We start from the raw sequence: 15,866 nt of genomic DNA, 5'->3' as shown, positions 1-15,866 counted from the left end.
ATTTCATGAAAGCTTGACAGTAACTGATGTCTTTTGAAGAATATTGTTGCTGTGTGTGCAGCCATAACAACATTCTGTAGCAAAACAAGGAGGAGGGGATGGGAGTGAGAGTGTACATTTCTTCTACCACTATTTTAATAACCTAGAACTCCTTACTATTGGGAGTTACCAGTGCTCTGTCTGTCTGGTATTGGAAGAAATCCATTGGCATAACAGGGCAAGGAGGCAAGCTTTGATACCCCTGCTTCCTGCATACCTCCACATCCCCTTAAAACTGTTCTGATGACAAAAGAAGCACTGTTTGAAAGGTGCATATCGCGCACTAGAGAAGTTCCTGAGCTAACTGAGTACTATCACTTTTTGGTATGGCAGGACTACTTGATTTTGAAAATGCAGAACAAGTTATTGTTTGCAGAGGGTAACGGGGAGGATGGGGTGTATTTATATATAGCAGTCATTTATATAACCATGTACATTATTAAGAAGTGAAAAATTTAAAATGCTATTTATGCATCTTTTAAAAGCTGTCCGGATAGCATAAAATCCAGCTTTAATGACCTTCATTTTTGCTCAGATATTCTGATGTAATATAGTAATTTATCTTCTTCCTCTTTTGAAGTCATGCTATTTTTTCCTTCTGCCTAGACGTATTGGGGCCACATATCTGAAATGTTTATAAAAGCAAGTTTTGAAAATAGTTGTTAGGCATTATTCTTAGGCTGATTATCTTCTGGCACGAACTTCCCAATCATTTGGTTGCTAGCAAGTTGTTTGGCTGCAGCTAGTTGGGCTTTATCAGGCAGATGGTTTCAATACTGGGTGAGACCATATCACAGGACCACTTGCATTTATTTAGCAGGGGCTTACAGAGCCACTCTCCCCAGGATGGCTTCAGCTGCACGAAACCTTGAGCCACGCTGTGGGCCTATGCTTGCTCATTAATGCAAGATAAGCACAAGCCTTTTGCTCACACATACAGCCCATTCAGACCTCCTTATGTGGTGAGCTGCAATTTCAACAAGGAAATCTACATCATAACCAAGGTTTCCCATTTAGTCTTAACTAGAAAATTATACTTGTCCATTTCAGTACAAGCCAGGAACTTAAACCAACGCTTAAGAAATTGCCAGTTGCATTTTTTAGCTCAGTCCAATATCCAGAATCCTGTGCTGATCAGTATGGGAGAAGTGAGGGGGTAAAGTTGGATTCAGGCACCTCCATTCCTTCCAAAGAGGGTTTCAGCATTCAAAAAACAAAAAACAAAAAAATTGCTTACATAGACTGATGCATTTTGTTGGAATGGATGCAGTATCACTGTCTACAAGAATCATGTACATTTGCATAGCAAGATCCACTTTATTAGAACAGCGCAATGAAAGAACAGTGAGTAGGGAGTTCATATTAACCAACAATACACCTTCGCTTGCTGTCCAGGCATAATGTATTCATGAGAGCTATGCAGACATCTTGAAAAAAGTTAGTGTAGAAAATAGATGCTAAGTGTTGGTTCCTGTGGAGTATTTCCTAATGTGTTTATCTTTTTTTTAAAAAAGAAAAAAATGGTTTAATATGCTTTTAAAAATTTAAAACATACCTATAAAATCAGGGATTGGTGATGAAGGGACATGGCCATAAGACTCATGGGTATTGATTTTAATCATGGTATTAATTACCAAGTAGAAAGCTTCCATTTGCATTATTGATTGTAATCAATGCTCTCTATTTGTACATCAGTTAGTATTCCACAGTTTATTGTCCAGTTGAATATGGCTCCCTCTCTCACTTTGCTGTTCCTGTGTTAGTGTAACAAAAGGTGCAGTTACAAACAAGTAAAAATAAACATTTAGTTTGAAACTTTTTAGCTCAGAATGCATTGTAGCTCATCGAGGATTAGCTGGTCCAGAGACAAAATTGGACGCAGAATATGTATTATGGAAACCAGTGGGAAACTAGGGTGCTAGCTAGAGCATCTCAAGCCATGCTGTAGCTGAAATGTATGTGGGAAATAAGGAGAGTTCTTGATTGAAGTGGTAATGGTGGTGAATTGCTAATAGTCTGAAGGGTTGGGTTTATGCAGGGGTGAAGAACATGTGGCTTCAGATGTTGCTGCAGTACAACTCCATCCCCTATCATTGGCCAAACTGGCTGGGATTGACGGAAGCTGAAGTCCAACAAAAGAGTGCTCCTGATCAGAGGGTGAAATCCATGTTAATAAATGGAGGTACTCAGGACCAGCCCCAGAGATGCTCAAAATCCCTGGACATATAAATGTATTTTACCACCAGTAAATGAGGAATAAATATTCAGAATTCTTGGGACTCAAATATAGCTGTTAAAGCAAATGTCATGGAATTGCTAGAGTCAGTCCAATTGGTGATCTGGGTTCATATGTGTTTTGTTAAACTCCCAGTGTATCTTTGCTCCTCTTGTTCCTCATTCTACAACCTTCTTACTTGTTTCCTAGAACAGGAACATAGAAGCTGCCTTATACTGAGTCATACTCTTGATCCAACTAGTTCAGTATTGTCCACATCAAGGATGGGGAACCTGTGGCCTTCTATACGTGGCTGGATTTCAATTCCCGTCTAGCCTAGCTAGCATGGCCAGTGGTCAGGAATGATGGGAACTGTAGTCGAACAACATATGGAGGGCCACAGGTTCTCCACCCCAGCTCTACACTGACCAGCAGTGGCTCTCCAAAGTTTTAGACAGGGATCTTTTCTATCCCTACCTGAAAATGGCAGGAATTTAGTCAGGGATGTTTTGCATACTAAGGCTGTATTTCAGATTATAGCCATACATTTTCACCTTCACAAATTATATTTAATTTTGATTTTTAATTTGTTCTAGCTAAGAACAAAAATCCACACCTCATTTTTGTTCACATTGAAAACAAAAACAGGGAAATGTTTGGTGAAATTAAAATGTACAGAGTTTTCCTCAGTTTTTCTAAAAGCAAGCGTTGTGTAACTTCTACTTCAGGAAACATGAAGTTTCTGCTTTGTTCCCATATAATTACTAGGAAACAACTAGTGTTTGAACACTGTTATTAACTGGAGTAAAGATTTCTGTGTAGCACGCTTGATGAAAGTGATACAAACAGTAGAAACATTCTTAATTATTTTAAAGGTTTTTCATATTAAAAGTATGTTGTTCATAACAATAATGAACTGCCATCTTGTTGTTTCAGTCTTAGACATTAAGAACATATACGTAATGTGCCCTAAAAAATTATAGATGATAATTATTAGGGAAACTATTCTTTTCCAGAACAGGCTGTAACGTCTGATAATGTTTTAGGTACTTGGAGAATTTGCCTGTTAGAATGTTTCAAAGTATAAAACACACTTAAAATAGAAACAATGTTTACAGAGTTTACAGAGGAATTTTATGGGTGTTTTTCTGTGGGGGGGGGGAATCTCTTGGGGGGAAGCTATCACATCTAAGCCCTATCAGCGCATAGCAGCCAGGGTGAGAGGTGGGAGACTTTTATTTTTTTGCCTTTTTGAGGGGGTTCTTCTTCTCCCATTGCAGTCAACTGAAAGAAATTAGCTATACCACCTCCAGGACTGGCGTAGATAGGGCCATTTTGGGGGGATATATCTGTGGAGTGAAGTGGAGTTAGGATTCTGTGGGTCCTCAGCCAACTCCAAGATGTGCTTGTGGAGTTTTCCATAGGCATACCATATGCTCTTCCCAAAAGGTCTCTCAATCTTCTGTAGCAGATTCTGGTGAAGTGGGGTATTGTCAGGGGAAGAAAGGGGATATTCCATTTGTGCAAACAGAAGTCCATGTTGTAATTTGGATGCCACAACTTGATATCATCTATGACAGGGGTTGTCAACCTTTTTGATGCAGTGGGCACATTTCAGATTTTCAGAGTACAGTGGGTTACAGTTACAAAATGACTTCCAAGGGGGTTGGGCATAGCACAAAATGGGTGTCAGGGAGACATGACAGGACACAAAATTAGAGAAGGTACTGTCATGATGAAGCTTGTCCATATTTGTATTTCTATGTTCTTTGCCTGAAAGTAAATAGCTTGCATCAATATGCAATGTGCCTTTTACCAAGTCTCCACCCCCCAATTTTCCTTCTGTGCAAACTGCTGTAATGGTACTAATTTTGTCAAATTATCAGTTTTAATACATTTTTGCTTTAATTTTGGCACAGTAGGTGATCTGCTTTGGGGCTGTGAGATGGAAATTAGGATACAAACAAACAAAAAGGTAACCATGTCAACCCATAAGGGGGGGACGGACCAAAATACACATTAGGTAATATTGTTATCAGACCAACCAAAATGTCACAAAACATTGTGCAGGTTTTCAAGTTTTTTAGGCAAAAAAGTTTTCTTTGTCTAAATTTTCTCTCGTGTTCCACCTTAAGATACTTACAAAATACATACAAACATGGCTTGAGGAACAGCCTTTCCTTTATGCCCACCGCCTTATATTTTTTTATTATTTAACCTGATGAAGAGTTATTGGGATCCTGAACGCTTACGCATAATTAGTTGCTTACTCTAGCTTGCTTTTGCATGAGATAAAGAACAAGAAAAAATAAGTGCACTCTAAAAAGTAGATGATCACGACATTTGTGTCGTCCCCCCCAGAAGAATGTTCTTTCCATTCTCTGTTGCCTCACTCCTACTTGACGGGTTAACGTTTATTATCTCTGTCAGCTATAATTACCCTTTAAAGTAGTGTGTGTTAGTTCTTCCCCTTTTTGTTAAATAGATATTGTAGCACCAAGCTTGAAGGAGGTGGTTTATCTCCCATCATAAGAGAACAAGCAAGTTAAATATGTACTCTGAAAATCATTATTCAGTACATGTGGAGATCTCTAAAGTGATAAGATTGTTAAGAGCTTTAATCGTGACTCATGCCTGAACAGCTGGAAGCTGTGCCATTAGTTAGTGCCTGTAGGGAAGGAAATTTCACTCACGGTCTTTCTCCTCAACCATTTTATTTCGCAGTAAATACACATTTGTTGAGCACACCTTCCAACCAGTTTGTGCTTCTGTTGCTGTGAAATCATGTTTTCCAAGAACTTAAAGCGCAGTAGGGTGAACCAGGTGCTCTTTTAGACAGCGCATTTGTTTTCTAATGTGATTGCAAGGCTGAGTGGAATATGCTTGGATGAGCATATTGGGCACCTGTTGAATATCTCTGTAGTTTAGTTATGGTTGACACAGAGTTAATCCCCACTCTCCTCTCTGCATTCTCATGTTGTTAATTTCAAGCTGTGCAAAAGTAGGGAATACCAGCAAAGTTACCTTTTGCGACAGTGACCTGGCATTTTGTTGAATGTGTTGTTGAGCTTTTATCTCCTCCCACCCCATTGTAGCTTTAAACATTGTTTGGAAGCTGTGCACTCCACCTTGTTTAATAGCTCTCTTGACTCATGAGAGTCTGTAATTTATTACTTTTAAACAGTTAAATTAAGAGATATAAAAGGGGGGAATAGTTAAAACAGCATGTAAAATAGCAGGCAGGCTAAAACAGTGCTAAAAACAGGCTCCAAATAAATTTACAGTGTTCCTCAGTTAAAAGGCCTGGGTTTTTACCTTGTGTCAACAACTCATAACAGGGTATTGTATAATCTAGATGTCATGACAGAGAAGGCCCAATCCATGATGGTCATTCTCTTTACCTTACTAGGTTGGGAAGAGTTTTTCCTGATCCGATGAGCCAACTCGTTCATATAGGAACAGGAAGTTCTTGGAAGTATGCAGATCCGAAGTAAAATGTTATAGATTATCCCCTATAAAGTGCAGGGAGAGCTCATGAAGCTGTTTTAGAATTGGTGACCATTGTTCTAAATTTCATGTTGGTTAGGAGCCTAGTTGCTGAGTGTTGGACCAACTGAAGCTTCTGACATGTCTTCAAAGGCAGTCTCAATCTACGATGCATTGCAGTTTATTCTGAACGTTGCCCAAACATGGGTGACAGCAGTGTTCAGCATCTTCACTGTCTACTTTGTGCATGGGATGAAGTACAGTGGTCCCTCGGGTTACAAACACCTCGGGTTACAAACACTTCAGATTACAGACCCCGCTAACCCAGAAGTATACCTTGGGTTAAGAACTTTCCCTCAGGATGAGAACAGAAATCGCGTGGTGGTGGCACAGCGGCGGCAGCAGGAGGCCCCATTAGGTAAAGTGGTACCTCAGGTTAAGAACATACCTCTGGAACAAATTAAGTTCGTAACCAAAGGTACCACTGTAGACATATGGCGAATGAAAGCTCATGCCTCCATAACTTGGTTAACTAAGGTACCACAGGGTTCTTTATTTTCTTCCCAAACGAAAGTAAATTTTGTTTAGTGGGGAAACATGAATACAGCAACATGCAAAAATAAAAGCAGTGGCCCAGTTTGCATTTCCCAATAAACTATAGGTTAAAGCAAAACTGGTTTGATGTGAATGAAGAGTGGAACCCCCCAAGGCACTGGTCCCACACTCTTGCTGTGCCTATGATGAAACAAGCCAGAATCTGAACCTGAACTTGTGGTTTGTTTCATGTGTCCTGATGCACATGTATTCGTCTGTAGCTTATGAGCTTAAAGGAAGAGTTGTACTAATCCCCCAGTTCTTTGTTGCTGGTTTGTTTTTGCAATCCAAGTGCTTGGTTATTAGTGTAAATCTAAGGAAGGAGAGAGACAGGGATGCTGAGAAAAGCCTTTGGTCATGTCTTGTCACAGTGACAACCATGGGTGGGTGAATTTTTAAATTTGTTTGCATGGCCAAACACAGTTTTGCATTTGTTCTTTATATTCCAGTTTTAATTTGCCATCTTCACTCTGTTCTCCACTTGATTTTTCTAACAAGTGGGTGTTGTTGCTTGTTGCAGTGGCACAGAGGAGAAACTAGGGTAGATCACTATTTTTGTAACACAAACAGCAGAACTGTTTTCATCTACAATAACAGGACCTGACAATGTTGGCTGTAGGCATAAGATTAGCTGGCAGGTGGCTAATTGGCTTTTCCTGTGTCCTGTCATGATCCAGAAGTGCAACTGCTCACCAGCCGAGCCTTTTCATCGAAAATGTGATGTTATGTTGCTGCCAGAATCAACAGCGGAATGAAGGAAATAAGCAGCTATTGGACACTTCATGGCTGACATTAAGGTCCCACAGAACCTTGTTCAAAGGAAATACGTATTGGACCACAGGGCTTTTGAGTTGGTTAATATATTATCAAATCCTCTCAATTATGTGATTGACTATAGGAGATCCAGGTTTAAATTGCTTCTTAGCTGTAGAATTCTGGAATAGGTGGATATTGTTGTGGTCCAGCAAAGAAATTCTTAACTATTAGCAAATTTTGAAGAATAGATTGACTCTGGATTTTTTCAGAACATTTCAGCAGATCAACGGATGGTAAAAACAAATGCAACTCTGAGTAGAGGAACAATAAACTCCACAAACAGGCGAGCTCCTTGCATTCTGTTACCTCCAGGGATATTAGATTTAAACCCAATGCCTTTGAGGCACAAACCTAACGTACCACCACAGGTTAGCTGGCAACTAGGTATCAGTGAGATATTGTTCTATTCACTCCTTTGTATTTTATATTCAAAGTGTGACTTGAAGGGACAAATACAAGCTGGGATAAAATATCTCACAACCATCATAAATCATCTTCCCAAAACCTATTTTAATAAGTGGATGTTACACAGCAATCTAGAATTCTGCTGCTAAACCTTTTAAAAGAGTCAACTCATAAGAACTGGCAGCATCATAGCCATTAATCAATGCACAATTATACTGTCCCAATTTTTTTCCTTTAGCCATAAAAGTCCAAATGGTCAAGCTGTCCAGGGAAAGAACAAACTTAATGATAATTTTCAAGGCAAATCAAAGCCATCGCAAAGTTCAATTCTCTTCTCCATTTTGCTTCTTTATATTATTTTGTTAGGTAAACATGTTGTTCAAGAGCAATTAATTCTTATCAAATCAAGCAAGAGTCATAAGTAGCAATGAATTTGGGAATACATGACAAGTGGGAAAGTTTTCATTGAGAAAGGGAAGCCATAATCAGATTAATGTCTAACTTTAAAAAATATGCAAATTCCAGGTGTGAGGCAAGGAAATTCTTAAGTCTGTTCCAACTCCCTGTTCAGCACAGTCATGTGAGCTAGGGTTCAAGTCTCAAAACTCAGGCCCATACTCACCTGCTGGGTTAGGTGTCGGTAGCCCTCTCAGAGGCTTCTGAACAGCGTTTGGAATGGGATAACTTACACTAACGTAAATTATGCTGGCTTCTGGTAGTTAGAATTGCTCTGTAAATTGGTTCAGGCCAGAAAATAATTTTTATAACTGACATGTAGAATTCCTTAGCATGAGAAGTAAAAATAGCTCCTGTTATAGTTAGATTTCAAAAATAAGTAGACATATTCATCCCTCACAATGGAAAAGAATAACAACATTTTTACCTTTCAGCTTTTTGCATTTGCAGCAGGGTGACCCCTGCCTTTTCTTACACAGAAAACTAGATCAGAACTACCCATTTGTCAGATCTGAGTTTGGCACTTCAGGTCATTTTGAAACAGCTGCAAAGGGGCTGGCTAATTAAATGGGGTGCAGCAGAAAAAGCGAAATATTTTCTGGACTTCCACTAAACATTACTTTTTACCTCTTCCAGCTCCTGTTGCCATCCAGATACATTTATTGCATTGTGAGGGAAAGTGACTGGCGGAGGGGATGGGGTTACAGGGGGGAAGTGGTGAAAGAGTTAACCCTTGCCTAGTTTCCCATTGCTGCAAACTGATCAATTGCAAACAGGCAGGGATAGAGACTTGGGTTCCTGAGCAGTGATCTTCATCTGAAGGTGTGCTGCTCAAACAGACTATTCTTTAGGTTGTTTTCATAAATTGTGGTTTCTTCTCTTTCCTCATGCCACCGTCTCTTAGAAGTACATGTTTGAAGAGCTTTCCAAGATCGCTTCATTCTTTCTGGGCTTTGATTTCTTGTTCCTGCCGTCTTTTAGGAGTAGTGACTTGACAGACTGCCAGCCCATCTTGAAAAATCTGTCGTTGCTCACTCCTACTACTTTTCCTCCTCTGCCTGGTGTAACCATTATTTTTTTAAAAAAAATTCAAAGCATGTCGGTAGCAATTCTTCTCCTGGAAACTGTTTCTGCCCTTCTCTTTTTCTTCTACACTTATGAATTGATCACACCTGGAATAGAAAACCTTAAGATGACTTTGACTTTTCACGTGGCAAGTTTCTGAGAACTGCTGTAGAAACAAAGAGGACGCATTTTTCATTCCCAAGCCTCACCCCAGTTGGCATGATTATGAAATTACTAAAAAAATTAGATTGCATATATTAACACACATAATCTTGCACAACAGCTATAGAATACTTATGCTAGGTGAAATAAATTATATGTCTAGTTCAACATTCTCTCTGGTATCTGTGGGCAGCCTAATGTGCCAGGAAGGCTTGCATGCCCCACATCTCTGTGCCCTGTTATCTGAGTGTCAGGAATATACTACGTGAATATGTCCTTCATGAATTTACCATCTCATTTAAAAAAAAAATTAAAAAATGGGACATGGGTGGCTCTGTGGTTTAACCCACAGAGGGCTTACTGATCAGAAGGTCAGCAGTTCAAATCCCCGTGACAGGGTGAGTTCCGTTGCTTTGTCCCTGCTTCTGCCAACCTAGCAGTTTGAAAGCACGTCAAAGTGCAAGTAGATAAATAGGTACCGCTCTGGTTTCCGTGCGCTACTCTGTTTCGCCAGAAGTGGCTTAGTCATGCTGGCCACATGACCCGGAAACTGTACGCCGGCTCCCTCGGCCAATAAAGCGAGATGAGCACCGCAACCCCAGAGTCGGTCACGACTGGACCTAATGGTCAGGGGTCCCTTTACCTTTATCTAAAAAATAAATAAATATTGACATAAGTGATGTGTTAATATTCTGTGGTAGTAGGTTTCATAGGTTTATTGTGCATTCCTGTGAGGAAATCTTAAAACTGCTTTGTTTTTGTTTTACTGTATAAAATGAAATAATAATTTCCATCCTCTCTGCTCCCTGTATACAGTGGTGCCTCACAAGACGAAAAGAATTCGTTCCGCGAGTCTTTTCGTCTTGCGAAGCACGGTCCGTCGCAACTGCGCCTCTTCAAGCGGCTTTTTAAAAAAGCGCAAGACGTTTTTTCTTGCGAAGCAAGCCCATAGGGAAATTCGTCTAGCGAAGCAACGCAAAACCGAAAAACCCTTTCGTCTAGCGAGTTTTTCGTCTTGCGAGGCATTCGTCTTGCGGGGCTCCACTGTACTTAAAAGTCCTGATGTTATTTGTACAGAAGATGCTTGATCTCTGTAATCATTTCAATTGCTTTTTAACATTTGCTTCTCTTACTATACATTCCTGACAGTGGTGGGGAGCCTGTGGCCCACCACAGGTTGCTGAACCTCAGTTGTGATTGGTCCCAACTCCCATATCCATTGCCAGGGATGATGGGAATTGTGTGCCAGCAGGAGCTGGAGGACCACAGGTTCCCCCTAGCCGCTTCAAACACAACTTGAGGCAACTTCTGGATGCACTGCTCTCACTTGAGGCTCAAGTGGTCTTGGTGGCATGGAGTGCCTTCCACTGGCTTCAATTGTTAGTCCAGTTATGTCCTATCTAGACAGGGATAGCCTATCTTCTATCATCTATCCTCTGGTAACCTCTAAGTTAGATTACTGCAGCAAGTTACACATGGGGCTGCCTCTAAAGCCATTGTGAGAGTCAGTATGGTGTAGTGGTTAGGATTGGTAGACTCGTAATCTGGTGAACTGGGTTCACATCTCCGCTCCTCCACATGCAGCTGCTGGGTGACCTTGGGCTAGTCACACTTCTCTGAAGTCTCTCAGCCCCACTCACCTCACAGAGTGTTTGTTGTGGGGGAGGAAGGAAAAGGAGATCATTAGCCACTTCGAGACTCCTTGGGGTAGTGATAAAGCGGGATATCAAATCCGAACTCTTCTTCTAAAGGCAGTTTGGTGCAGAATTTGGCTGCCAGGTTGCCGAACGGGGCAAGACAGCTTGGGCATACAATGCCAATCCTGGCCTGATTGCACTGGCTGCCAAATAGTTTCTGGGTCCTATTTAAAGTGCTTGTTTTGACCTATAAAGCCTTAAATATCTCAAGACTGCAATAACTCTCTCCAGATGAACTGACCCAGACCCTGCAATCATAATCTGAGGCCCTTCTTCATGTGCCTCCTCCACAAGAGGTCCAGAGAGTGGCAACACAAGAATGTGTCTTTTCTGTGGTGGCTCTCCCTTTGCGGAATGCTCTCCCCAGGGAGGCTTGCCTGGTGCCTTTGTTACATATTTTTAGGTGTCAGGCAAAAACTTTCCTAATATGCCTAGATTAAAATATGAAGTACTGGATGGAAGAAAAATTAGTAAGGAAAGATAATAAGAATATGTAGGTGATTTGAGAAGGTTGTAGAATGCAAAGATTATTGTAAATTGTATAATGTGGAGGAAATTGAGTGGGAGCGGAGGGAAGTGGAAGGAAGGAGAAAAGAATAATATGATGGATTGAGGAAATAGATATGTAAATGTATGGGGGGATGGGGAGGAAATGGTGTTGGCTTTGGTATACAGTTGTACCTCGGGTTACATACGCTTCAGGTTACAGACTCTGCTAATCCAGAAATAGTGCTTCAGGTTAAGAACTTTGCTTCAGGATGAGAACAGACATCGTGCTCCGGCGGCAGCGGGAGGTCCCATTAGCTAAAGTGGTGCTTCAGGTTAAGAACAGTTTCAGGTTAAGTACGGACCTCCGGAACGAATTAAGTACTTAACCCGAGGTACCACTGTATCTGTATTGTAAAGTAATATGTGAAAACCAATAAAAAAGAAAAGGAAAAAAACCTCAAGGAGGGGGGACTTTCCTCTTCTCCCAGGCTTTGACTAATTTAAAAAATCTGTGGCCTTTTAAAGGGGGGGGGGGGAGTATTGTTTTTGTTTGTTACAATGGTTTGTGTTTTTTGCGGTTTTATATTGAAATCCATCCCATGATCCTTAGTTGAAAGGTGGTGTAGATATATAATAAGTAATCATATTCCATTGATATGGGCTAACCAGCATTGTGCATAGCATTCTTATAACGTTACTTTCTTATAAATTGCCTAAAAATGAACTGTTATCAGTCCGTATCACGGAGTGCAAAGCCACAAGATATATGCTGTTAGAAGAAAAAAGTTGATTGCAAAGTGGGAGGGGAAATAAGTAATGGTCTGTTTGATTTGGTCAAAGTGGTAGACTGTAATCTTAGCTGAACTTGAAAAGAGACGAAGTGTGACTAAGGGAAAAGTTGTGAGAAATGTTTATTTTTAGTAGTGAAGTGGAAAGAAAGTTGGCAGGTGATGACAACTAAGAGGACCTGAGGAGCAAAAAAGGGAAGAAGGGAATGGATAAATGTGAAACTATGCTTTTCAGTTAGTTGAATGTTAGGTGTGATGTAGTCTAGGGATAGAAACTGGGGCCCTCCAGATGTTGTTGTGACTACAGCTGAAGACCTTTATTTGAGCGAGCAATTAAAGTAATTTCTGCTTTTATAGTTTGTTTTTAACTTTTTTTATCTTGATTGCATTTGTTGACCTTGATATAAACCAAATAGAATCAATTGCATGTAAGAAATACATAAATAGTCAAAATAAATAAAAGTTGGACAAATAATATAACTCTCATAATCCCTGGCTGTTGGCTATGGGTGGGGCTGATAGGAGCCAGGAGTCCAGTATCATTTAGAGCACCACTGGTTCTCCACCCTGGTGTAGTTCATAACGATGAACTGGACATATTAAAGTTAGAGAGAATTGTACACTTTAGTCCTTGTCAACAGCAACTGTTTTAATCATTTAGTTGAATGCTTCTTTTCTTTTCTGGACTTTTATTGCAGATTGGGCAACTTGCTTTCAAGGGCATGAAAAGGTTAAATCGAATCCAGTCCATAGTTTTTGAAACTGCCTACAATACAAATGAAAACATGCTAATCTGTGCACCCACTGGGGCTGGAAAGACTAACATTGCCATGTTAACAGTTTTGCATGAAATCCGTCAGCATGTTCAGCAAGGAGTCATCAAAAAGGACGAGTTTAAGGTAGGAATTTAATGAACTGCAGGACAGCTTTATAACTTGTAAGATAAAGCCCATTATAGAGTTGTGCACATTTATATGGATTCAAGAAGTTTTCAAGGACATTGTGTTTTCCCCAAGTCACACAGAGATGGAGCCTGTTGATTTACTTCATCTCTGTTATGTAATTCCTTTTTCTGTTCTGAAAATCTTATTACCCATGTGAAAAGCTTTGAAAATATATTTAGCTTTGATGCAGAACCAATTTTCAAAATGATAAGCCCATGTAAACAAAATCTATTGTCTTTTAAAAAGCTGCACACTTATCCAGCACCGATAACCACTTTCCATATACCACTATTAAGTTTTTCCCCCGTTGCTGTAAGTGCTAGGTATAATATTTCACAATAAATTGTGATTTGTATCAGTTGCTGCAAAACCAACAGTCTTGTACACTTTGCTCATTTATCAAACTGGTGTCCTTTTTGGTACAGATTGTTTATGTTGCTCCTATGAAGGCATTGGCAGCTGAGATGACAAATTACTTCAGTAAGCGGCTGGAGCCACTAGGCATCACAGTGAAAGAGTTGACTGGTGATATGCAGTTGTCGAAAAGTGAGATTCTACGAACCCAGGTATGCTACATGACAAACATAAATATATTGATGGATGCAAGCAGTAGTGTATAAATGTGCTTTAACAAAACAATGAAATGTTCTTGATTCATGAATTAAAGCAGTGATTTTTCAAACTTACTGCCATCAGGTTAGCTTTTCTGCAATGCTACCTGCTGCAGAAGATGGTGGGAAACATTCTAAGCTGCCTTGAAAGTCCATGCATAGAGGGAAACATTTGTGGAATATCTGAAAAGTTTTTGTATACATTTAAGCTCGTTAGCAGGATTAACGTAAAGCAAGAAGTTAAATGCAACATTAAAGAAAAATCAGGGAATAGTTAATAAATCGAATAACGTAGGAAACGCAGTATTAAAAATGATAAGAAACTGCAAAAGGGGTGGAGTCAAAATATATACGTTTATTGGGAAGTTTTGTATTTGTATGTCTCGGGGGGGGGGGATCCAAAATTGGAAAATAAAATTTATAAAAAAGAAAGTCCGTGCATAGTGCTAGTCAGGCCTTTTGCGTTTCACCAGTGCCTTGCATGAGCAGAGATCACACACACCACTCCACTGTATGCATGCTTTCAAATGGCAAGGCATAAACTGTAGTGATGAAGAAATAAGTCATCCAGTGAAACTTGTTCTTATTTACTGATACTTTTATTGGGAAACCAACTCCATATGAACTTCCAAATGGCCCTAGCGTCTCTTGGATGACTCTGAAAAACTCTGGCAGCAGTATCGGTTCTCTTACCGCTTGCAGATCTGAGAGAGAAGCGAATGGATCTAGTGATACACAAATGGAGCTTTCAGCTTCTGTGTAAGCATAAGAAGAGCCCTGATGGATCAAGCCAAAGGCCCACATAGCCCAGCTTGCTTTTCTCATAGTGCTCAACCAAATACCTACAGGAAACTCACAGGCAGGACCTGAGCACAGGCTCCCCATTTGTGTTCCCTAGGAACTGATGTTCAGAAGCATGCTGCTTTCAACCAGTGAGGCAGCCATTTGTGGCTAGTAGCCATTGAGAGCTGTTTATATCCATTGATTAAAGGTAAAGGGACCCCTGACCGTTAGGTCCAGTTGTGCCCGACTCTGGGTTTGCAGCGCTCATCTCGCTTTATTGGCCAAGGGAGCTGGCGTACAGCTTGCGGGTCATGTGGCCAGCATGACTAAGCCGCTTCTGGCAAACCAGAGCCGCGCACGGAAACACCGTTTTCCTTCCCGCCGGAGCGGTACCTATTTATCTACTTGCACTTTGATGTGCTTTCAAACTGCTAGGTTGGCAGGAGCAGGGACCGAGCAACGGGAGCTCACCCCGTCGCAGGGATTCGAACCTCTGACCTTCTGATCAGCAAGTCCTAGGCTCTGTGGTTTAACCCACAGCGCCACCCGCGTCCCATCCATTGATTATCCTTCGTGAATTTGTCTGATCCTGATTTAAAGCCATTGCAGTTGACGACCATTACTGCCTCTTGTAGCAGTGAATCCCATAGTTGAGCTATGCGCTGTGTGAAAAAGTACTGAATCTTTCAACACTGAGCTTCATGGGATGTCCAAGAGTTCATGCTGAAAGCATGTCTAAATCATCACCATCACCATCATATTAGCACTCTGGCTGAAAGTGAGACAGGAGAGATCTTGTTAAATTTCACCAAAGAGGGTTTTGCAAAACTGTGGCACCATCTCTGAGAAGACCCTAAGTATCACCTGAGTTTTTAATCAGTGTCAGGACAGAGAGCAGAAACTCATTTTAAGATGTGGGCCAGTTTATTTGGGTGATGTCAGTCATGTCAGTCATCAGGGGCACTGTGCTGTTATGTATAACCTGCTCTTATCTCTCTGCAGCCTTTCTGTTTCTTTCCTTCAAACAGATACTGAATTGTCATCTATTTGTGTACAGGTCAACTTGCAACTTGCATATAGTTAACTTGCTCAATCCCAGCTTTACATGTTTGGCAGCTGGCCAGCTGAAATCGCACAAATTAAACACACACATTTTCGACAACCTACCCACCGCGGCCTCCATATGCAACATAGGGATTTAATACTGACCTAGCTAAAGGAGTTTTGTAAGGATTGTTGCAACGGAACTGTGTATTTGAAGCACTTAAGTGTTTTCAAAATGTCTCTTATCTTTTTTTACCCCAGCTCTGATTTCT

At 40.6% G+C, this 15,866-nt stretch overlaps 1 protein-coding gene across 1 annotated transcript in view; it reads left to right on the top strand.

Moving 5' to 3' along the window:
• ASCC3 (activating signal cointegrator 1 complex subunit 3) overlaps positions 1–15,866 on the top strand; it is a 211,899-nt gene that overhangs the window by 37,948 nt on the left and 158,085 nt on the right. Inside the window, exons 9-10 of the mRNA XM_083497618.1 lie at positions 12,911–13,111; positions 13,582–13,722. Of these exons, the coding sequence (XP_083353744.1) occupies positions 12,911–13,111; positions 13,582–13,722 (342 nt within the window). The remainder of the gene's footprint in view (positions 1–12,910; positions 13,112–13,581; positions 13,723–15,866) is intronic.

Source organism: Podarcis liolepis (genome assembly GCF_965112155.1).
Source record: "Podarcis liolepis genome assembly, chromosome: 3".
NCBI classification, from domain to species: Eukaryota; Metazoa; Chordata; class Lepidosauria; order Squamata; family Lacertidae; genus Podarcis; species Podarcis liolepis.
The sequence above is the reverse complement of the archived record's forward strand: the minus strand, read 5'-3'. Positions and strand labels throughout refer to the sequence as shown.